This window comes from Oryx dammah, unplaced genomic scaffold, assembly GCF_014754425.2.
Source record: "Oryx dammah isolate SB20612 unplaced genomic scaffold, SCBI_Odam_1.1 HiC_scaffold_8, whole genome shotgun sequence".
In the NCBI taxonomy this organism is placed as follows: Eukaryota; Metazoa; Chordata; class Mammalia; order Artiodactyla; family Bovidae; genus Oryx; species Oryx dammah.
Window position 1 is genome coordinate 9,792,475 of NW_024070192.1, and position 21,253 is coordinate 9,813,727.

Genomic DNA, 21,253 nt, shown 5'->3' on the forward strand with positions numbered 1-21,253 from the left:
GGTGAGCACCACCTTTCCCTGCTCTCTCGCTCAGACTCCCCTTCCAGAAAGGTACCCGGAAAAGAACATTCCAAGCTTGGGGAAGGGAAGGCAGGGGTGCACTCAAATACAGACTGGGGTGCCAGGCGGGCAGGGACTCCAGTGTGGCTGGATTGGAAAGACTCATGAGTGTGGGCAGTGGGGCAGACAGGCTAAGGGAAGGCCCCCCGGGCACTGCAGGGCTGGACCACTTTTAGACTCTCATTTCTTATAACAGAGGCTAAGGAACCCCTGAGGCTGGTGTGGCTCCCCCACGACTTGTGACAACTTCAGCAGGAAACATCAGTCAGATTTAATCAGAATTGTGAGTTTAGCTGAATGGGGACAAGGAGGGCAGAGACAGCTACTCCTGTGATTAGCTGGGTGAAGATCAGGAGTGACCATTGTTGAGGCTGGGAACCCACCAAGTGGGGCAGACAGACAAGAGCCCCTCTCCGCCTGAACCCCAGGGGCAGGAGCAGGGCTGTGGCCAGACTGGCTGGGGTGGCTTCCTGGGGAGGCTGGACTGGTGTCTTCCTTGGGGCCGGGTGGGGACAGGTGACAGGAGAGTGGGCATGGCTCTCTCGGGCTCTATTGCTAGTTCTTGAGAAGAGGTCTTCTAGTAGCCTAGCCCCTCCCACTCTGTGCGTCCTATACCTGAAATGGCTCAGGGCTGGGGCACAACATCAACAGAGTCAAAATAGGAACCAAGGTTTCAGACATACAGGGGTGACCAGGGTCAAAGACACACACGCCATCGTGGGGGGAGACCAGCTGGCCGGAGGTAAAACCTATGGACTTAAAGAGTCGCGGAGGTCAGCGGCGCGTGTCGCTGACCGGGAGGGGCGCACTGTCCTCGGAGTGGCTGTGCCTGCTTTTGGACTGCTGGGTTTGGTGTGTACTAGGCAGTCAGAGTGAATGCTGTTAGGGGCTGGGCCTCTTGCTAGTAGGGGGTGAAGCGGCTGTACCCTCCTCGGCAGAGGCTAGCCTGCAACATCAAAGATGAAAAACAGCCAATCAGTACAGCCTTTCGGGAGGGGAGGGGGAAAGCAAAAAGAAAAAAGAAAAAAAAGAAAGAAAAACAAAAAGAGAAACAGCTAAATCCCCTCTTCTGCCCCCTCCCTTCCATTCTGCCTTGGGGAGGATGCGCGCTGGTTGTCATGGCAGCCGGAGGGGCGCTGAGCCTATTTCCGATGTGGCTGGTGGTCTTGGGGTCAGAGAGGTGCTGGGGTCACCAGCCACGGAGCTTCTGGATAATAAGGTCTGAGATGTCTTTTGGGCACTTTGTTGGCTCAGGCCTGACCCTTCCTTGCCTGCTTCCTCCATCTTCTGTCATCTGGGGGAGGTCGGAGCAGAAGCCCCGCCTCCTCCTTGTGCATCGGGGCTGCGGGGGGTGGGGGGCAGGCCTCAGCCCCTCCAGGCACCGGAGGGGGAAGAGGGGCCTCTAGTCAGGCTTCCTGGGGCCTTGGCTCTATCAGGAAGGGCTGTGTTTGCTCATCCAGCTCCAGGGGCCTTCTGGGGTCCCTGCGCCTCCTCCATCCAGCCGGGAGGACAGGCCTTTGGCACGCTCCCTCGCATGCCCCGGGGCTCTCCTGAGCCAGGGAGCCCTACACAGGAACCTCCTGCTCCACCCACCAGTTTCCCCAGAGAAAGGAATGGCCAGTGACAGAGTAGAAAAGTTGGGGGCGGGGAACCAAGAGAATCTTATAAAAATAAAAGAAAACATAGGAGGGAACCCTCTGTGAATTAACAAAAGCTTTTAGCTAACAGCTTTGCAGAGGGCTTGGCGATTCTGAAGCCAAGGAGCCTGCAAGCCAGTTTCCGGGCCTTCATCTGGGAGTGGGCCTGGGCCAGCACCCCCACCCAAAGGCCTGTGACCCATGGCTGCTTGGGATGTCTGAGGCTCGTTAAAAATCAAAAAAAGACAAAACAAAAATTGGGAGGGAGTAATCAAAAAGAAGGGAGATGAAAAAAAAAAATCCATATTGTCTCTGAAGCTCCTCCCTCTTTGCCCTGCCCAAAATGTTTTCATCTTTGATGCTGGATGCCAAGCTAGTTAAAAACCGACATTAATACCCCATGGGGTTGGGGGGGTTGGGGTGGGGCTGGAAGGTAGGTGTTCACTGGAAGCAGATTTTGGGGTACAGAGTGAGCTGGGCTGTATGTGTCAAGAGCTGGCCATACATACACACACACACAGACACACTGGCCCGTGCACCTCCGGGCCTCAGTAGGCCCGTCAGAAGTGCGCCTCCACCGCCCCCTGCCGAAGCCCAGGGCAGAGGCCCCACGTCCCCAGGAGAGACCTGCAGGCCCAGCTGGGAACCACGGAGGGGTCACGGAGCAGGGGCGTGGGTGATGTGAGGAAAGGTACAGCAAGGGGGTGACAACACAGAGGGACCGTGGCACGGACGCACCCACACGAGGGGAAGTGGAGGCCCTGCCTGCTTCTGGAGCCCCTGCCAGGAGGTTCTGTTGGGTTTTCCCAGTCCAGGGAATGGAAGGCCAGGATGCTCGGACTTTAGTTACAGGGCTCAGCAAAGCGGGCCATACCAGAAGGTCTCCCAGACGACGTTACCAGGCAGCTGCCTGTCTGGGCAGGCCTGCCTCCCTCTGACTCCACGGAGCAGAAGGGGCAAGTCCTGCCCAGCTCAGATCCAGGCCCCTGTCCTGCCAGGCACCAGGCCGAGGTCTGGGGCATTTCCCTAAGGGCCTGCCCGCCCACCCCAGCCCGGCCCGGGCCTCCTTACCATGGTTCCAATGCTGTAGGTCGCTGCGGGGCCGATGGTATGGTGGTAGGGGTCAGCAGCCGCGTAGACTCTGCCGTAACTGGGGAGGTGAGCACAGGGAGGGGGGTGGGGGGGCGACGGGGCAGGTGAGGGTCTCCCGCCTCCCTGGAGACAGCACCCCAAGGCCCCGCCCTCCCCTGCACACCCCCTCTTCCTCCTTCCTGCTGGTTTGGAGGGAACATAGCTGGCCACCCTCTCAACACGTCCAGTGAGTGCTGACCACGAGTGCTGGCCTGCTGTGCCCCAGACAAAGCCCAGAGGCCAGACGCTGAGGGTGCCGCCTGCCCCTGGAAGGGAGGGCTGAGGGGCCTTCAGTGCCGCTGGCAAAAGCAACAGCTGCCCTCCACAAAGTGCCCACTGAACACCCAGCTCTGGAGCCTGTACGCTTCCCCAAGCTGCAGTCAGTGGCCAACAGGCCGAGTGCCCACAGGGAAAGGCATCAAGGCAGCCCCCCACCCCAGGACAGCCCTCAGAACAAGAGGAAACCCTCCTCGGGCCTCTGGATGTACTTGCAGCGGAGCACACGCTCTGCCTCTTTCTCGGGGCTGAAGGGTCTCAGGCCTGGGAGCACTGAAAAGAGTCAGAGGTGTCCTGGGCGGAAACCAAGGCTCCTAATTACCCTCTCACTCAGGGCTCCGGAGCTCAGGGTGGTGGGGAGGGGGTGGTTAGGCCTCCAGGGCTGGGCATCAGAGGAACTGTCTGCTACCCAGATTGGGGGGGGTCCCAAGGCCTCCCATGTTGTGAAGGCAGGAAGTGATTACAGAAGTTTGGGGCTTGCTGGCTTGGGGTCTCCAAGCTCATGTAGACTTGCTCTCCTTTGTCCAGACTCTTATGTTCCTCCAGGGGGAAGCACCCCCAGGCCTGGAGTGGTGGGTAAGGCTTCTTGTCTGTTGCAGCCCTGCCCTGTGACCTGTCCATCTTCTCCTCCCCATCCCGCCCAGCTCTCCACCCCTCCTCAGGTACCTGTCACTGTAGGCAGCTGCAGCTGCTGCTGGCTGAGCGTATCTGTAGGCGGCATAGCCTCCCTGCAAGGTAAGGGTTGGGGGGGGAAACACAGCACACGGGCTTAGTGGGGCAAACACAGCCTTTCAGCCTTCACCTTGGGCAGGTGAGGGGTGGCTGGCGCACGCCTGAGAGCACCTGGCTTGTGGTCTAGTGGCATGGCTCAAAGTAGGGCAGGGTGTCCATACACCTCCTTCCTTCCTTCCTTCCTTCATGTGTCCATTTGTGCATTCAACACACATGGGTGGGCACCAATAATTATATGTCTGGCTGTGTTCAAAGCTTTGGCACACAGTAGAGGTTCACAGACCTGCCACCAAGCCAGTGTACCGCCAACCTTGATGCTGATGGGCACGGAGAACCCACGGGTGACTGGGTGTTGGATGCTGGGATGGGTCAGGGGCAAAAGGCATTAACTCAGGCCATATCTTAGCCCTGTTCAATGGATGGCTGAATTACAGGTGACCACCACCCAGGATGGCAGTGGGGGATGGGGGTCGTCAGCAAGGGCCCTGAGCTAGAGGAAACAGCGAGTGATGCCCCGTGAAAGAAGAGAAAAGGCAGGACTCCATCCAGGGGTCTGCCCTGGAGCCCCTACCTCCCGGTCATTCTCCGAGCCTCTGCAACGGATCTGGGGTGCCCGCAGGGGCTCACTCAGTGACCCCTATGTGGTTAGGGATACAGGAGAGCCACCCACAGCCCTCATCATACAACTGACACCTTGTGAAATGGAGAAGACACGCCTGGCTCATTGTGCTGCTGGGAATCCTTTACTGCTGCCACCCTGAGCCGGGATAACCCAGGTTTAGCTGAGGCTGCCCTCCTGGGCTCCCAGGACGGGAGGGGCGGGGGGAGTGGGGCAGGGAGAGGGGTCACTGACTGTTCATTGAGACACAGGAGACATCAGATTCATCTACCCTCCCTCCCCCGGGGCTGCACTTACATAAATCTCAGCACCATAAAAGCCATCCTGATACACGACCCTGGAAGCAAACGGACAAGAAAGTGGTGGGAACGCTGGAGAGGTGGGGTAGGCCGGCTCCGGTGTCTGCTGAGGAGGGAGGGGGCAGGGTGCCAGCCCTGCCCATGGGACTGGCATTTTAACAAGCGTTTGCTCCAGTGCCCTGTTTTGGTATAACAATAGAGTAACACCCTTGCTGGTCAGCTCCTTTCTCCCACAAACCCAGGGGCCCATCGGCCCATCTTGCTTACTTACCCTCCCCCTGCTCCACCCCAGGCAGCTGTACCCCACTATTAGGGTCGGAGGGCCCCGGACCAGGGAGGGCTTAGAGAAGGCCCACTGAGCTCCGGGGCCGACCACGACCCATGAAAACAACGGGCAAGGTGCCGGGGCTCTGAGCGTCCCCCACATGCCAGTGACCCTGAGATCCCGGAGCAGGGTGGGGGTAGGGGTACTGATGTGGAGGAGACTGCAGTGTGACGGTTGGGGTTCAAGCCCCGCCCCCGCCCCCGCGGTTCTGGAAAGGCTGCCTAGCTCCCCTGGCTGCACCACGCCTCCCTCCCCACGCCCCCTGGGCCTTTCTCCAAGCCTCCCTCCCTGTGCCCGCCAGGTACTCACGCTCCGTAAGTCGGGATGGGGGGCGGGGGCGGTGCAGCCCGGAACGTATTGTATACAGCCCGGCCCCGACCCCGTAGGTGCGCGCCCCTGTAGGCAACGGCTGTGCCGGTGGTGGGATAGGGGAACCCCGTCACTGCAAGAAAGGGGGCCGGAGAGGAGACCGTGTGAGAGGGACAGCTAAGAGGAGAGGAGGCGGGAGGGCTGGAAGCCTGACCACCGCTTCACCTGGCCACACCTCCTGTCCGGGCACGCCCCGCCCTGCCTCTGCCCGGCCACGCCTTTTGTCTGGCCACGCCCCTGGCCGCGTCCTCCCACGCAGGAAGATATGAATACCCCTCTAGGCCCTCCCCAAGCCCACGCCCCAGCTCCCAGCCTTTACCTGCATAGAATTCAGGTCCATAGACTGCCCCTACCACCGGATTTAGCTTCCAGCCTAGAAAAGAAGCAGAGAAACCCAATCACTATCTTCCCCATTCTCTCCCCACTTCACATTATGTCTGGGAACCCTGGAGACTCCAGGATGGGCCCCACTGGGGCAGTCCCAGGCTGTGGCCGCTGCAGAGAACAGGTAGGACCCTTCCTTCTGCAACCAGGGTAGACAGATGAGGCAGGAACACAGACCCCAGGCCCTGCTTAGGAGGCTGCAGCCTCACTGGCTGGGTGCCTTCTGCTCCCTAGCAGGCATGCAGCCAGCCACTCCTGACCATCTGCCTAGTGTCTTGATTCTTTTCAAATTTTGGCCTTCCCCAGCCTGCCCCAGGCCTCCCCTTTCCTGGGACACTGGCCCCAGCAGCTTGGGGTCTGCATGTCTGCTGAAGAGCATTAAAAGGGAAAGTGGAACGTGTTATGCAAGCGTCTGTAGGTCGCAGCTGGGATAGGGGTGCTGGTGGTCTGGGTGCTTCAGCGCCTGACAGCCCAGTCTCCTGGGAGCTGTATCATGCAGGCGCCTGGCTGCCTTCCAGGAGGATCAGAGGCTTCGGTAAAGGTGCCTGGCCTCAGCCATGGTGACTTACTCCATCTCCCGCCCATGTCTGTCCTGGGCTGGAGCTCCTAGAGGGCTCCCTTCCCCAGGGCTGAGTTTGCTCTCCTGTGTCTGTTTTTCCCCAAAGCAGCCAATGGCAGGGCTGCTGAGGGAAGAGATGGGAAGGAAGGGCTTTGGGATTGGGGATGATAAGAAGGACAGCTAGCATTCTCTCTACCACATGCCAGACTGTTCTAGACCCACCCAACAAGGAAGGTGTCACCCTCTCCCATCTTACAGATGAGCAAATAGAGGTTCACAGAGGCACGGCAGCCTCCAGTTACAGGGATGGTGAGTGCAGTGTGCGTTAGTCGCTCAGTTGTGTCCAGCTCTTTTTCGACCCCATGGACTGTAGCCCACCAGGCTCCTCTGTCCATGGGATTCTCCAGGCAAGAATACTGGAGTGGGTTGCTATTTCTTTCTCCAGGGGATCTTCCCAACCCAGGGATCAAACCCCGGTCTCCTGCATTGCAGGCAGATTCTTTACCATCTGAGCCATCAGGGAAGCCCAAACCAGCTCAGACCATGCTCCTGGCCACTCCCTGGGCCCCAGCCTCTTCCTCTCTGCAGGTGGGCTGGCTCCTCCTGGCTGGTCTTCCTCTCCCATCAGAGACCCAGGTGCAGGAGTGAAGGCCTGCTCCCACCTGAGGTCCCAGGGATGGAAACCAGTCGGCAGAAACTTCACCATCCCCAGGTGGTCAGGAAGTGAGTTGGGGGTGGGGATCAGCCTGTTTGACCAGGCCCAGCCTCTGGCCCCTCAGCTCTTGGGGTCTTTGCAGCACTCCCCCCAGGTCGAGCTCCACATCCCAGAGTCTGACAGCCCCACTGCTGGGCCGACAGCCGAGAAGTGCCCAGGACAGAGTTTCCCGGCCTTGTTCCTCCCAGGGTGGCCCGTTCTCCACACTTTTTGTGAGACTGCTGTCCATCCCTGGCCCACCATCACATGACGTGCCTGAATGTTACTGCTGTGCTTCTGGAATCTTCTATAAATACCAGGTCAGGACGGAAGAAATAGTTCATCTTCTGAGAAGACCTCCAGTCCCAAGAACTGAGTCGTCTTTTTTTTTTTTTTTAAATGTATTTTTTTGGCTTCGCTAGGTCTTCACTGGGCTTCCCTTGTGGCTCAGCTGATAAAGCATCCTCCTTGCAATGAGGGAAAAACCTGGGGGTCAGGAAGATCCCCTGGAGAAGGGAAGGCTACCCACTCTGGCCTGGAGAATTCCATGGACCGTATAATCCATGGGGTCGCAAAGAGTCGGACGCGGCTGAGTGACTTTCACTTCGGGCCTTCATTGCCGTGCCTGGCCTTCTTTCCTTGCGGGAGAGCGGGGGCTCCTCTCTAGCTGCGGCGTGCAGGCTTCATGTTGCAGTGGCTTTCCTTGTGTGGAGCACGGGCTCTAGGGCTTCAGAGCACAGGCTCAGTAGTTATGCACGGGCTTAGTTGCCTTGTGGCATCTCCCTGAACCAGGGATCGAACCGGTATCCTCTGAATTGCAAGGTGGACTCAGCCACTGGACTACACGGGAAGCTGGAACTGAGTCTTCTCAGTAAAAATCCAGAGTGGTGCAGAGTCCTTGAGCCACCTACCCCAGTCCAGCCCCCAGGTCCCATCCGGCACCTCCTCTGGTCCCTTCAGAGAGTCTGCACTTCTGCCTCAGATGGTCCTGGCACTTCCCTCTGCCAGTTCTGGAATCCTGCGTGCCTCTACCTGTTGCTCTGGCCCCAATTCACTGTCTGGGACCCCAGATGACGGAGGCAACCTGACACCCATCTGGGGGATCCTTTGTTTTTTTCGCAGATAGTAACACCCAGTCAAACCTGGAGAGTTTTGTTTCCTGCAGTGGAAACTTCTGCCCCTCTGACCGGACGATGAATTTGAGTCCTCCAGAGCGTTAAGCAAAGTCAAGCCTTGGTCAGCAGAGCCCACGAGCTGGGCCTCATGGCCACCTGTGATTGCCGCCAAAGTGGGCAGAGATTTTGTCCTCTCTTCACTCTCTGTTGTTTAACTGGCTTCGGTTCTGTGCCCATTCGTGCCAAGGATGCAGTCACTGAGGGATGGGTTCCTTCCTGAATCCCATGCTCCTTGGCACCCTCAGGTATGCCAGACAGCAGAGGCGTGTGGCTCTCAGGAAGGGCTGTGCAGCCCCCAGGGTCACCCTGACCCTGTAAACATGTCTACGGCTTCCCTTCCTACACTGAGAACCAGGTCTCTAAAGTCACACCCAGTACAGGCCCAGCACAGGTGCAAAGCCTGGGAGCCTCCAGAGGTTTAGAAAGAATTTGAGCTTTGTTATCCTCAAAAAAGCACACATGTATACCTATGGCTGATTCACATTGATGTATGACCCAAACCAACACAATATTGTAAACCAATTATCCTTCAATTAAAAAAAAAAATCAGGATGGGAGTGACAATAATCTCGTCTAAACGGAGTCTGGCCAGAGCCCCAGCCCTACTCCAGGAGGTCAGGTGGGGGGGCCCGGGCTGGTGGGTCAGGTGGTAGGTCTGCCCACAGTCCTGGCACAGGCTTTCTGTGCTGGCCCGTCCCCTGATTCCATGCACATCTGATCAGACTGGGACAAGCGAGTCTTGGGGTGGCTTGGTCCACTCTTTCCTGCTGGGGGTTGCGGGGTGGGAAGCAAAGCCGAAAGACCCATCCTGACGGAGCGAGGCTGCTGCTCCCTGGCAAGAGGTGCGAACTCAAAAAGGCTCCAATGAGGTGCCAGCTACACTCAAACCAGTTCCTTGCCCGGTGAAGTTAAGGCACAGGGTGGCCAGCCGAGAGCTGTCCTTCCACTGCTCCCAGCTGCCAGCATTTAGCATCGGCAGTTTCGTTTCAAAGACTGGTCACCTCTGCTTACAGTCAGGTCCAGGTAGGTATGGGCAAGGCCGCTTGGCTAACTGGGCCTCAACCTTTCAGTGTTTCAAAGGCCGGAGGTTGGGGGAAGACGACTGTCCGTCTGTCATCACACTCATTAAAATACTGAACACCTCTAGCCTGGGCTTCCCTCAGTGCTTAGAAAATAAGGAACAATTCAGGAAGTGGCCACTTTCCCCCTGCGCCTGAAGCCTGCCATTGGCCTCTGGGTGCTGGACACCCCACGGGGATCTCACCAGCTGTGTGGGAAGAGGGTGGTCCCCAGTCTCCCTCGCCTCACTGACCCACCCCCTTCGGACCACAGCAGAGCACGAGGGGGTGCTTAGCATCCTAGGAGTCTGGCCTCCAGTGGCCTGGGCCCGCTTGTCCCCACTGGCAGCCCCTGCAGCCTCCCAGGGGTCCTGGGCCCCCTTACCATTGGTGTAGGGGTTGGCAGTCTTCTTGTTGGTCATGACCCGGGCCGTGGCGTTATTGACCTGCCCGGAGAGAGAGAGGGAGAGGCTGAAGGGGGCATTAGCCGGCAGGCCACTGGCCGCCTGGTCCCACTCTGAACTTCTCCTCTGTGGCCGCCTTGGAGGGGGCGGGGGCTGGGGACGAGGCCCCCAGGGCTCCCAGGCGAGGCATGGGACAGCTTCTGCCACCAGCCTGGTCCCCCACTGACCACAGCCTGTGCTCTTCCCTCCCTGGGCACCCCGCCCTACCCAGGGGGCCGGAGCCACCACTGTTCCGCATGCTGCCCAGGTCCCCAGCCTTGGCTCAGACATCACGTCCAGCGCCCCTGCCCGGCTCTTTCCCTTCACACAGCTGTCCCTACAGCCCAAGCTCAGCCTATCTCTGGCAACCCATGGCCGTGGGAACAGCTGACTGGTGGACTCTCCACAAAGTGCTCTCAGCGCAGCTAGCAGACCAGCCCCTAAGACTTCTCTGCCGTGGGCAGCTGCTGAGTCCTTCCTAGTCGTTGGCACCAGGTTGGCCACCTCTCTGTGGTGGCTGCACCCCTTCCCTCAAGGCCAGCAGAGAGTTTTCCCAAGGGGGGGGGCATACGTGCCTGTTGAGGGGGGCAAGGCCAATGTGGGAGGACCAGGTGGGCACCAAGTGGGTCCTACTGTCCAGACATCTAAGGCCCTGGTTGGGCTGCCCAGAGGGCCAGGCTGGGGTGTAGGAAGGAAGGGGAGGGCCTCTGCGGAGGGAGCAGAGAGCAGGCGGGGAACTTGAGGGAGGCGTCTGGGCCGTACTGCCTCCCCCCAAGTCCGTGTGAGCCCCAGGGGCCTGGGGCCGCAGCCTCGAGTGTTGCCGGACACTGAGCTGGAGCCCAGCCGCGGTCAGTGCCTGTAGCATTCGTTCCGCTTCCGAAAGGCCCCCCCAACCCCTGCCCCCAAGCCTTCAACCGCCCTTCCTCTGGCTCTGCACTGGCCACTGAGCCCTCCTCTGTGGCCGCCCTCACTGCTGAGCCTGTTTGGGAAGCCCAGCTCCCAGCCATCAGAACCACAGCACTGAGCAGGGTGCACACAGGCCCGGGGAACTGGCTAAGTGTCAGGAGGACCCTGCCTCCTCGCCCCTCTGCTCCTCTGGGCTGGATCCATTCCTCCGCCGTGGCCGCACCTTGCTGCCCACTTTCTGGGGGACGAAGGCAAAGGGCAGATGGCAGGATGGGGCAGCGTGGGGAGGGGCAAGTGGGGCAACTGTTGCTCTTGGTGAGAGTGGCCGGCGGGGGGTTGGTTAATGATCCCTTCCCAGCTAGGGGCAGACTGGGCTGGCTGAGGTCCTTGGAGCTGCCAAGCCTCAGAGAGATGACTTCCGGGGCTTCTCCAGCCCCATGGGAGAGGGAGAGGGCAGGGTGCAGGGCCCTTGGGTGAGCCTGAGATCGAGACCCAAGAGGGGCGGCAGATGGTGGGCTCGGCTCCAGCCTCAGTGTGGCCCTGCCCCGGGGACCCTGGCCCGGCTCTCTGCAGGGCAGTGGCGGGGCTGGGTGGGGGGCCCCGGGGTGACCAGAGGTGGTTCTCAAGGGCGTCCCTGCTGCAGCACACTTATCTGAGCACCTCAATTTTCCGGCCCTCTACGATCGTCCCATTCAGCTTCTCCCGGGCTCGGTCAGCATCTGAGCTAGTTTCAAAAGTTACAAACCCAAAACCCTGTGAGCGGAGAAGGACAGACACGGAGAGAAAGACATAGGATGAGAAAAAGGAAAAAAAAAGGAGGTGTGCGGGGGGTGGGGGTGGGGGTGGGGCGTGGGTGGGAGGGAGGCAGGGCAATGGGGGGTGGGTAGAGAGAGAGAGAGGGGTTGAGTCAGGTGAGTTGAAGGAGACTCAGAGGTCTGTCCTGGTACCACTGGCAGGATGCCCAGGAGGGGTACGGCCCCTGGCGGGGGCAGCTGCTGGCCTGGCCTGAGCCTGGCCTGAGCTGACCGCCTGGCACCTGAGGGGACAGGCCAAAGCTGAAAAAGAGATGCTGACCTGACCAGGGGCCAGAACTGTCACCCTAAGCCCACCTGTGTGGGGGGGGAGTGCCCAAGGCTGGGCTTCTGAAGGACCCAGAGTAGGGGCCGCCTCACCCATCTTCACCCCAGGGAGCCCAAGGGTGAGGGGGAATCCTCCCATCCAGGAGCTGGCACCCTCCCGCCTGCCCCTTGCCGGCCCTTCTCCAAGCCCCGGGCGGGGGGTGGGGGGCAGCTCCAGGAAAGCCAGTGGCCCCAGGGGAGCAGCTCGCAGGCTGGGGAGGGCCCCAGGCCCAGGGGTGGGGGCTCTCTGAGTGCAGACAGAGAGGTCCTGGCCGCTTAGAGAGAAGGAAGCGTCCGCGGCAGCGCAGCGACAACACAGACAGCAGGGTGGGGAGGGCGGGGCGGGCGGAGGAGCGGGGAGTACAAGCACCCGTGTAGCTCAGGGGTCCTCAGGCTCGGAGCTCTCCAGGGCGGAAACGCACATTTCACACGTTAGCCTGGCGGGACCTACAGCCGGGTGCTGTAATGGTGGCGGCCTCTGGGCGGCACCCACCTTGGAGCCCCGCTCGTTAAAAATGATCTCCACGTCTAAAATTTTTCCGAATTGCTGCAGAGACAGAGATGGGGGTGGGAGAGACAGGAAAGGGTGGGTTAAGACTGCCGGCCCGGTTCGCCGGCTCTCCATGGGGACCGCTGCCCACTGCCTCCATGTGGTCCTCTGCTCCCAGGGGCGTGGGGTGGGGGGTGGCCCTTTCCACTTCCTGCAGGGATGTGCATAGCCTTGCGGGGGTGGTCCCTACCTTCCCGTGCAGAGGGCTTCTCCTGCCAGGACACCTGCCCCACCCATGTGTGACCAGCGTTCCTCTGTCTCCCTCCTTGGACTGTGCCCCTAGCTGCCGGCCCTGATTCACACACATGGATACAGGGCTATGGATAAGCCCTTCCCCAAAGGTGGGGTGCCGCTGTGTAGAGGAGCCCCTGGAAGAGACACAGGGCCCAGGAAGGACCCTGCGCTGCCTGCTGCCTGTGCTGTTTGGGGGCTGGGCTGTGTGGGGTGCAGAGGACAGTGACCCCAGGCCCCTCTACCTGCCCTGGACATACCAGTCAGCTGGGCCCAGACACTTCGGCTGACCCCTTCCTGCCCTGTCGCTGGCCTGGAACCCTCAAGGGGTAGCCCTGTCCTCACGGCACTTGAGATCAGGAAGCTGGGGATTAAGTCCCCTAAAACTCCAGCTGAGGTCCTAAGGGGCCTCCAGTACATGCAACTGGAGTTTCCCTTTCATCCTGTAATGTTCAGGAGGCAGCACAGAGCCAGACAGTGAGGCAGCGCCAACCCTGCCGAGTGCTAGGGAGGAGGAGGCGCAGCTGGGATGCAGGCAGAGTGGGCTGATGGTTCTGCAGGGACTGGGGGTGCTCGTGGGTGGCCTGTAGGGACAGAGGGTGCTGAGACCCATGATGTAGGACCGGAATGGCATCCGAGTGAACTGACCCAACACCAGCTGCTTTAAGTTGGGGCTCCGGGCTCAGAGAAGTTTGGCAGCTGCCAGGCCCAGGCCGAGAGGGGGTAAAATCCTTATCTTCCGATGATTCTACATTCTGCCCGACCCCACTGCATCTCACCCCAATCTAATGGGCCCTGGCCCCATCCCGAAGCCACCTCCCGTTTACCTGACAAATCCCACCTGAGGGTGGCATGAGGAGAGGGCTGGGGTTCAGGGGTCAGAGTCTGCTGGACTTGAGGCAGAAGTGGGGAGTGGGCACAGGGAAGGCAGAGGAAGGAGAGTTTGGAGTGGGAGACGGGAGGGAGGGAGAGAACATAGCCTGGGTGCACGTGTCCTCCACGGCCAGGCCTGAACCCAGGCTGCTGCCCTCTTACCCGCCCACAGGGCAGCCTCAGCCCTGAGTGGCCATCAGCATCTGCTGGGGGCTCAAATCACGTGGCAGAATAAAGTCACCGCAGGACTTAAAAGCCTCCCTGTAGGGTCTCATGGTGACACTGCCCTCGCTGGGATCCTACAGAGAGTCTAGGAACAGACCGGGAGAATCCAGGGATGGAATGTTCACTGGCTTCCCGTAGTGCGGGCTCCTTGTTGCCCCAGCCCCCCGGGGCCTGGGGGCTGCAGGCCCAGAGATGTCAAGTACCCGGGCCGGGCCTCAGGCACTGGACAGGCAGGGGCTGTTGGGTGTGAGGCCAGGAGGCTGGGTGCCCTTCTGGGCACAGAGGTCTCTGGAGCCCTCAACAGCAGAATGATAAACCTAACTGGCACCCGCCTGGGTCTGAGGGGCAAGGGTTTGGGGTGAAAGTGAAAGTCGCTCAGTCATGTCCTACTTTTTGTGACCCCCTCCAGGCCAGAATACTGGACTGGGTAGCCTCTCCCTTCTCCAGGGAATCTTCCCAACCCAGGGATCGAACCCAGGTCTCCCACATTGCAGGCGGATTCTTTACCAGCTGAGCCACCAGGGACGTCTGGGGTTGGGGTGACAGTCACGCAGGTCCCTCCCTGGAGCCTGCGTCCTGCCTCCCCGCTCCCATCCCGCAGGCTCGGGTCAGAGCGGGGCTGGACCCAGAGGGCAATGGGAGGCGGGAAACCGGAGGGCCGTTCTGACATTGGGGCCGCGCTGGGGGTGGGGGGGCTGATGGAGGGGCCGGACACACTCACCCCGAACATTTGCCGCAGGTCGGGGTCCCTGAACCGGAAGGGGATGTTGGAGACGTGCAGCCGCTTGGGCTGCTGCTTCTCTGTGGGGTCGGAGGGGTGGAGTGGCTGGCTGTCCGTCTGTGCCGCCTCGTCTGTCTGCTGTGGGGAGAGGACCCGGGCTGGGAGGTGGCTCCCTTCTATGCCCACCCCATAGTAGGGGAGGATCTAGACACCAGGGCTTCCCCCAGCCCGGGATTCACAGGATTCATAGCAGCGCTTCGACCTCAGCGGTCCCACTTCTGGGCTTTTCCCCTGAGCAGCGCCTGTGATGCCATCACAGAGCAAGGCCTCCCTGGCCCAGTGCCCTCTCCCACCCTGTGGCTCAGCTTGTCTACTGATGCCCGACCTCAGTGGTCCCTTGGCTATCCCAGTTCTCGTGTACCTCCCTGGCAGCCTGAGCTCTGGGAGGACAGGGAACGTTCAGGGTTTCCAGCCTGATGAGAAAGTGGAGGGCTTTTGGAAGCCGCTCGTGGCACACACATCAGGAGGGATGTGGCCCCTGGGGGCCCCACCCCGACTGCCTCTTCTAGCCCTGCTCTGGGGTTCTGCATTGTCCAGGGCTCAGGGGTGGCAACCTCCAGTGCCTCAGAGCTCATCCTGATTCTGGACCCAAACACTGATCAACAGAGGGATTCTGAAAGACTCGAGTTTCTGGGAACAAAGCTGCCACAAAGCAAGGACCACCTCCCCGCCTTGTCCCCCAGACCAGCTCCCTGAGAGGTCAAGGCCATGAAGAGGCCTCGAGGCAGTGCGGTGCAGCAAGCGGGCTGGGCACATGTGTGAGGTTCCTCACTGGGGACTTCCATGGGGACAGGCCACCAGCTCACAGCCAGGCTGCCCTTCAGCTTGGTGGGTCCCGCTGAATACCCAGGCCAAAGGCAGGCTGGGCATGGGGAGTACAGGGCAGGCCCACCGAGGGGCCTCATCGAGACCCTGGGGCTGGCATCTCTGGTCCGCTGTGTGTCGCTTAGTGTTGGTGTCCAGGAGCAGAGCCGATGACAGACCGGGTGACTGGACAGACACCATCTCCTCACTTGGGGCTCCTCTGGACCAGCTCCTCTGGGGCTCTCCTCTGAGGCCATGTCCCCATCTGCTGTGGGCACAACTGGCTGAGAAAGCATCTTTTACTGCTTCTTTTCTCTTCCTGTCTCAAGTCCTGCTTTCCCTCCCAGGTTTTCGGGGATCACCTCCCCAGTACACTGCTTGGACTTGAACTTTTCTGGGGGTCTTCCTCTGGGTCAGGATTCCAGGTGACAGTCGGGGGGCTTGGCTCCTGTCCGATACTCCTACAGAGAGCGAAGGGGGAAGGACAGGGTCCTCAAGGCTGGGGTAGCCTTTGCACAAACAGAAGTCCGGGTGGCTGCGGTCTCCCACGCGGCCGGCGGAGAGAGGCTGGGCTGCAGAGACACGCTACGAGGACAGCTGAGAGGAGAGGTGCTGGCGTGTGCCTCCCACGGGTCGCCGGCAACTGCCTGCTTGCTTCTGGTGGGTTTTGTCCACCAAAGCAGTGCTGGGCAGTACCACAGCCTCCCGGAGCCAGGATGGTAAGCAGGGCGAGCTCACTGTGCCCGAGCCTTCGTGCTGTGGCTGAGGACCGGCCCTCGCCAAGGCCACTGGCTGGAGGTCTGTCTCTGGACTCCTGAGTGGCTGCTCTCAATGGCTATCCGGGTCATCCTCTCTGGAAGGACAGGGCCGCTCCCCTAACTCCTGCGCTCAGCCAGGCCCCAGAGCAGCAGATGCCATAGGGGACAGGAAGGGAGGGGAGGAGGGTCAGCTCCTGGGCGCACTTCCTGGTAGCAAGCCGGGAAGGGGTCTGGAGGGCTGCAGGGGTGCGGGGCTATCCTGTTCAGAGGCCCCGTAGACTCAGCTCTGTATTCCTGTGTTGAGAGGAAGCACAGGGCGAAGGATCCTACACATGGGTTTGAAACCACCATCCTCTCGAGTGCCCGTGTCAGGTCGGGTCCGGTGTCCCGTCACCCTCCCCCCTATGCCTTTCACACACCTGTGCCCTTGGCTGCTCTTGGGTACAGGTGACTCATGGACTCCCGATCTGGGAAACCAGGGGGAGAGGAGCATGCAATGCTGACCGTGGGCCAGCAGAGGGCAGTGGTCAGCGCAACCTGGTAGCCAGGACTACGGTGGGTGGTGGCGGCGCGGGGTGGGAGGAAACCTAGCTCACACTCAGAGATGGGGAGCCTTGGGCAGGAGCGGGGCACCATGGGATGGCACTGATGAAGCTGGGGCATCTGGGGCCAGGCTAGGATGTCCTTTCTGCAACACCTTGGGCCTCTCCTAATAGCAGAACTGAGCCCACTGTGTGTCTCCAAGATGCAGGGTCTCCCTGCTTCTTCCCACCTCAAAGGCCCTTAGAGGAGCAGCTGAGGGTGAGGTGGGAGAGACGGGGTGATGAGGGGGGCCAGGAAAAGTAAGAAAAGCCCCCCTCGGCCCCATGCACAGCTGCAAACAGAGGCAGATAAATGGGTTCAATGACTGTGAAATTGTAAGATGTGTGGAGAAACCCCAGAGTGTAACAGCACACTGGCTGCCCCGAGGGGAGACGGAGGCCTTCCCACCATTTATCACAGCGGTCTGGGCAGCTGGCACCGCCTTCCGAGGGACTTCACTTCCCTTTTTCTTCTTTAAAGCAACCTTTGCCTTTGGTCCTCAAAGGCAGGGAAACGAGAAACAGCAGCAGCAACACCCCTTCCCTCCCTAGCTGCTCTCGGCCGTTTTGCTTCTGCGTCCTCATTTCCGTGTCATCTTAGCCCACGTGGTGACACAGTCCTTGTCCCCCTTTCAAGGCAGCATCCAGTCCCTCTGCATGGGACAGCACATCTTCCATCCTTGTACCCTCCAAAGAGTCTGCAGCCCCCTTCTCCTGGGCCTCCCCAAGCCCAGCACTGGGAGAGGCCGAGAAGGCCCTGGGCAGGGTCAGTAGGTCCAGTGGGGTGGGAGGCAGCAGGCCAGGACCCGGGGGCCATCACTGGGACAGAACCAAGGCTGGGTGATGCCACACAGAGGAAGCAGCTCCAGGAAACCCTCTTTCTCTGCGGCCCCCTCTCCCCTCATCTTCAGTCCTCCAAGACCTCCTAGTCACCCATGCAATGACCGTCGGCTGCTCACCCGACATGGCTCGGTGGGTGGTGAGCCAGCTTCGGAGGAGGTGTTCTCCCCATGAGGCCTCCAGCCATCCACTCATGAAGCCTTCTTCAGGACCTCAGGTGGAGCTGTGTGTCCTCTTTGGACTCTGTGAATGACGCCATGCTCCGGGAACTCTCTGCTGGCCGCCGCTAGTGGTGCCTCGATGCTGATGGCGCCATCTGCTTGCACCCTGCCTGAGTGGGAGCAGCACCCTGGGGTGGTGTATTCCAACCACGGTCCACCCCCAGGAGCCAAGAGTGCAGAGGACCGAAGGCTGCCGCTCCAGGTGGAGTTTCCGAGAGGATGTCCCTGTGGCTGCCCCACCACACAGGGTGGACGGGTGGGTGGGGAGGACCCCTGCAGGGGACCCCGTGAAACCTTGAAAGAATGAAGTAGCTGCAGGAGGTGGTCCCCAACCTGTACCCCAGGGGTCCTGCAGAGTAGTGAGGCAGGCCTGCTCCATTAGCAGCCCCAGTCACTCTACGTCCCCTGCTGCCTTTTGATAAAAGAACAGAGATGACGCCGTGGTGACAGACGGAATCCACAGGCAGGAGAGGGCAGGTTGGACACAAGCTGGAGCCTACACTTCCTGCTACCCTGTACCTCCCGATTCTAACTCGAGGCTGCTTGGGGAAGGCCAAGGGAGGCTCTGGGAAGCGACGCAGGCCTGATCTGGGATGGACGTAAGACAGCTGAGCAGCAGGGCTAGGAGGACCAAGAGTTTGTTGAAGAGAAGTGGCTCCTGGAATCTTCGAGCAGGACAGGCAGTGACCACCCTCCTCAGCTCCTCCCAAGGTGCGAAGCCTCTGATGGAAGAAACACTCCGGATTGGAGCATCCACGCCCTGCAGCAGCAGCAGCCGAAGTCTTCGCTGGGCAATTCTGAGTGTCTTTGAGCTCATCCGATAGTCCAGTAACTTCTACCTGAGAGGCCTCTATCTCAGTGTCCCAGGGGAAGAGCAGCAGACTCACCCCCTCCCAGGACCTGAAGAGCCCCCCATGGAGAGAGGAAGGCCGAGGCTGCCTGGATCAGGCTTAGCAGCTCTCTGGCCTAGGCACTTTCCTGGGAAGGGGGCGTTCAATCGAGCAGTGAGGCTCTCACATCTCAGTCGGCTTCTCTCTGAGACTCCTGGGTCCTCTTCAGGGCCGCGGACTCTTGCAGAGTGGAAGGGGACCATGTAATGTCCGTGACTGGTGGGAAGTGACGGCCCCCGCGGGGTGGGGTCAGGCCCTTCTTCCTGTGCACGCCCGTGCTGGTTCGGGGCCCGGCACAAGCAGGTCCCTGCAGAAGCTGGCCAAAGGAAGATGATTCTGTATGGGTCGCGGTGAGGCTGCGTCAGGCGGCCCAGGAGGCCTGTCTATGCTGTGGAGGTGTCAGTGGTTGGCCTCAGCCTCCTCTGTGTCAGCGGCCAGTCTGGTCATCTTGTCTCCTGGGGTTGCTTCTGGGGGGGTCAGCATTTGTTCCCAAGGAGGTCATGAGAGGTTTCCCCAGATTCACCCCATCTGCCGTTGTCCATCAGAAAGAGACTGGCCGGCTGGCGGTCTGGACTACTGTGACCTGCTCACAGGGACTCTGCTGGCTACCTTACTCACCTCTTTTCTGAGCACATCCAGGTCAGTTTGAGGCATGAGAAGTGGCAGCGGCCAGGGAAGTATGGTTTGGCTCCCTGTTCTGAGACCCATGGATGTTGCCCTTCTTATCCGTGGAACCCTTGGGGGGCACCTGTGGCAGACACCCTGTACCAGGGACGCTGGGAGAATCGAGAAGACTGGTGCTTTTGGCGCAGACTCAGGTCCAGCAGCGCTCCAAGAAGGCAGGAGGGTTTGTTTGGTCCAGCCCGTGGTGGGCAGCGTGAGTGGGCGCTCTCCCCAGAGTTTGGATGATGCTGCCCACACAGTGAGGGAAGGTGATATCCACATCTAGGGGTACACCTCAGGAGCCAGGCTGGGTTAAGGGGCTGAGGTGGCACACGGAGCAGGGCACCCATCAGGCGAGCGGTGCAGGGCACGTTGGCCTCCTGCCCGGCCCCCACCAGTCAGCAGTGGCACCAGGCCAGTAGGGCCAGCTCGATGAACCCAGAGCCCTGGAGCTCAGTGGGGCGTGGGTCCACAGAGGATGCCACAGAGGGGGCTAGGAGCGGGGACGCAGCAGCCAGTCTCCGGAGGGGCTCCCTCCACAGGGTGCCCACCCCAGGCGGGCCAGGGGCAGCAGCCACTCCTGGACGTGATCTTTGGCTATCAGGAAATCTCCCAAGAAGTGCCGGGCTCAGCACTTTATCCTTAGAACTGCGTCACAACCACATAATTGAAGTTATCTGATTGGAGGGCAGCCAAGCAGATAGATTACAAGTGATTAGAAATGATAGGAGAGCCTGCAACCCGAGACAGCTCTGAGGGGCTCCGGGCCTCTGCTCGCTGCCGCCAGCCCTCCCTGTCGTTCCTCCCCCCTCCACCCAACAACCACCGCTGCTGGGCCCCCCGGGACTCCGGGCGAGCCCAGCCCCCCCGACCTGGCTGTTTCCCTCGCTTCCCATTAACAGGTCACTGATGGTTGAGGTCATGCTCCATCTCCCAGATAAGGTGAGAGCTGGCCTGAAGTTATGGCTCGGGGAGGCACAGGGGGGCCCCTGCGTGGCATCTGCCCACTGGAGAGATTCTTGGGTGTCGGACGGCGAAGAGCGGGAAGGCTGAGAGCCCCTTCCTGGGGGCGGAGACACCCCTGCTATGGGCTGGCTCTCCATACGCAGGCCCCGAGGCCCCGCCCCCTGGAGTTCCGAGGTTGGGGGGCCCCTTACCGGCACCGTCTGAGCCCCTGTGATGGGCTGTGGGCTGGTGTCACTGCTCGGCTGCTCCGGGTGGGTCTGTGCTGGTGTGTACAGGGTCATGCCATGCTCTGGGGGGACCGGGGTCTGGCCCGAGTAGTCCGGCGTGGGGTGTGGTGGGGGTGGGGCGTACTCGGCGGGGATGCCGTTCTGTGGCGGAGGAGGGTACTGGGCCGGGGGGTAGGGCTGGGCCATCGCTTCAGGCGGAGCCGTGGCGTCCTGATTGCCCTGCGGAGAAGAGAGCAAGGCTGGTTAGACCGCGATGTGGCCGGGACTCTGCCTACTTTCACTGGCCCCTCTCCAGGAGGCCCTGTGGTATGGACTTTCAGCAGCATTGTCCAGGCTGCATGGGGGCGGGGCTGCCCCAGCACAAGGCAACCAGCTCACAGCTGGGCTGCCAGGGGCATTCAGGGGAGACCAGGTCTGCGGTGAGACACCCCTGGGTTTGAGCCCACTTGTCTGAATTTGTCAGGTCCGAGCACACTAAAGGTTTATTTTTAATCCACCGAATTTTAAAAATAATTAAACATGTCCAGATAACTGTAGACAGACAGCTGTAAGAAATAGCTCAGGGTGGCCCCGTGTACCCTCTACACAGGGCCCCCCAGCGGTGATGGCTTGTGAAACCTTCCCCACCAGGAGACTGCCATGGGCCCAGTCAAGACGCAGAACCTTCCAGCAGCACCAGGATCCTGCCTTTGGCCCTGGATGGCCACAACCCCGCTCTCTGGCCTGAGAAAGGCTTTTAAGCCTCGGTTTTCTCATCAGTAAAGCAAGTGTGAGAGGACACGATTCACAGCCTGCAGAGGGGAGGACTGGAGTTGATCGTGAAGACATGTAGCCTCGTACAACTCAGCTTCATGGTGG

The 21,253-nt window shown here is 60.5% G+C and overlaps 1 protein-coding gene across 9 annotated transcripts in view; it reads right to left on the minus strand.

Moving 5' to 3' along the window:
* RBFOX3 (RNA binding fox-1 homolog 3) overlaps positions 1 to 21,253 on the minus strand; it is a 435,991-nt gene that overhangs the window by 2,178 nt on the left and 412,560 nt on the right. For 2 of the 9 annotated variants that reach the window (XM_040244724.1, XM_040244725.1), the window contains exons 5-15: positions 20,360 to 20,614; positions 14,386 to 14,523; positions 12,279 to 12,332; positions 11,328 to 11,420; positions 9,704 to 9,764; positions 5,768 to 5,821; positions 5,389 to 5,521; positions 4,753 to 4,933; positions 3,771 to 3,832; positions 2,769 to 2,847; positions 312 to 1,006 (exon numbers count right to left, since the gene is read on the minus strand). In XM_040244724.1, coding sequence (XP_040100658.1) covers positions 962 to 1,006; positions 2,769 to 2,847; positions 3,771 to 3,832; positions 4,753 to 4,933; positions 5,389 to 5,521; positions 5,768 to 5,821; positions 9,704 to 9,764; positions 11,328 to 11,420; positions 12,279 to 12,332; positions 14,386 to 14,523; positions 20,360 to 20,581 — 1,122 coding nt within the window. In that variant the 5' untranslated portion in view covers positions 20,582 to 20,614 and the 3' untranslated portion in view covers positions 312 to 961. Of the gene's footprint in view, positions 1 to 311; positions 1,007 to 2,768; positions 2,848 to 3,770; positions 3,833 to 4,752; positions 4,934 to 5,388; positions 5,522 to 5,767; positions 5,822 to 9,703; positions 9,765 to 11,327; positions 11,421 to 12,278; positions 12,333 to 14,385; positions 14,524 to 20,359; positions 20,615 to 21,253 lie in introns of those variants that run through there. The other 7 variants (XM_040244731.1, XM_040244732.1, XM_040244730.1 and 4 more) reach the window with 6 other exon arrangements.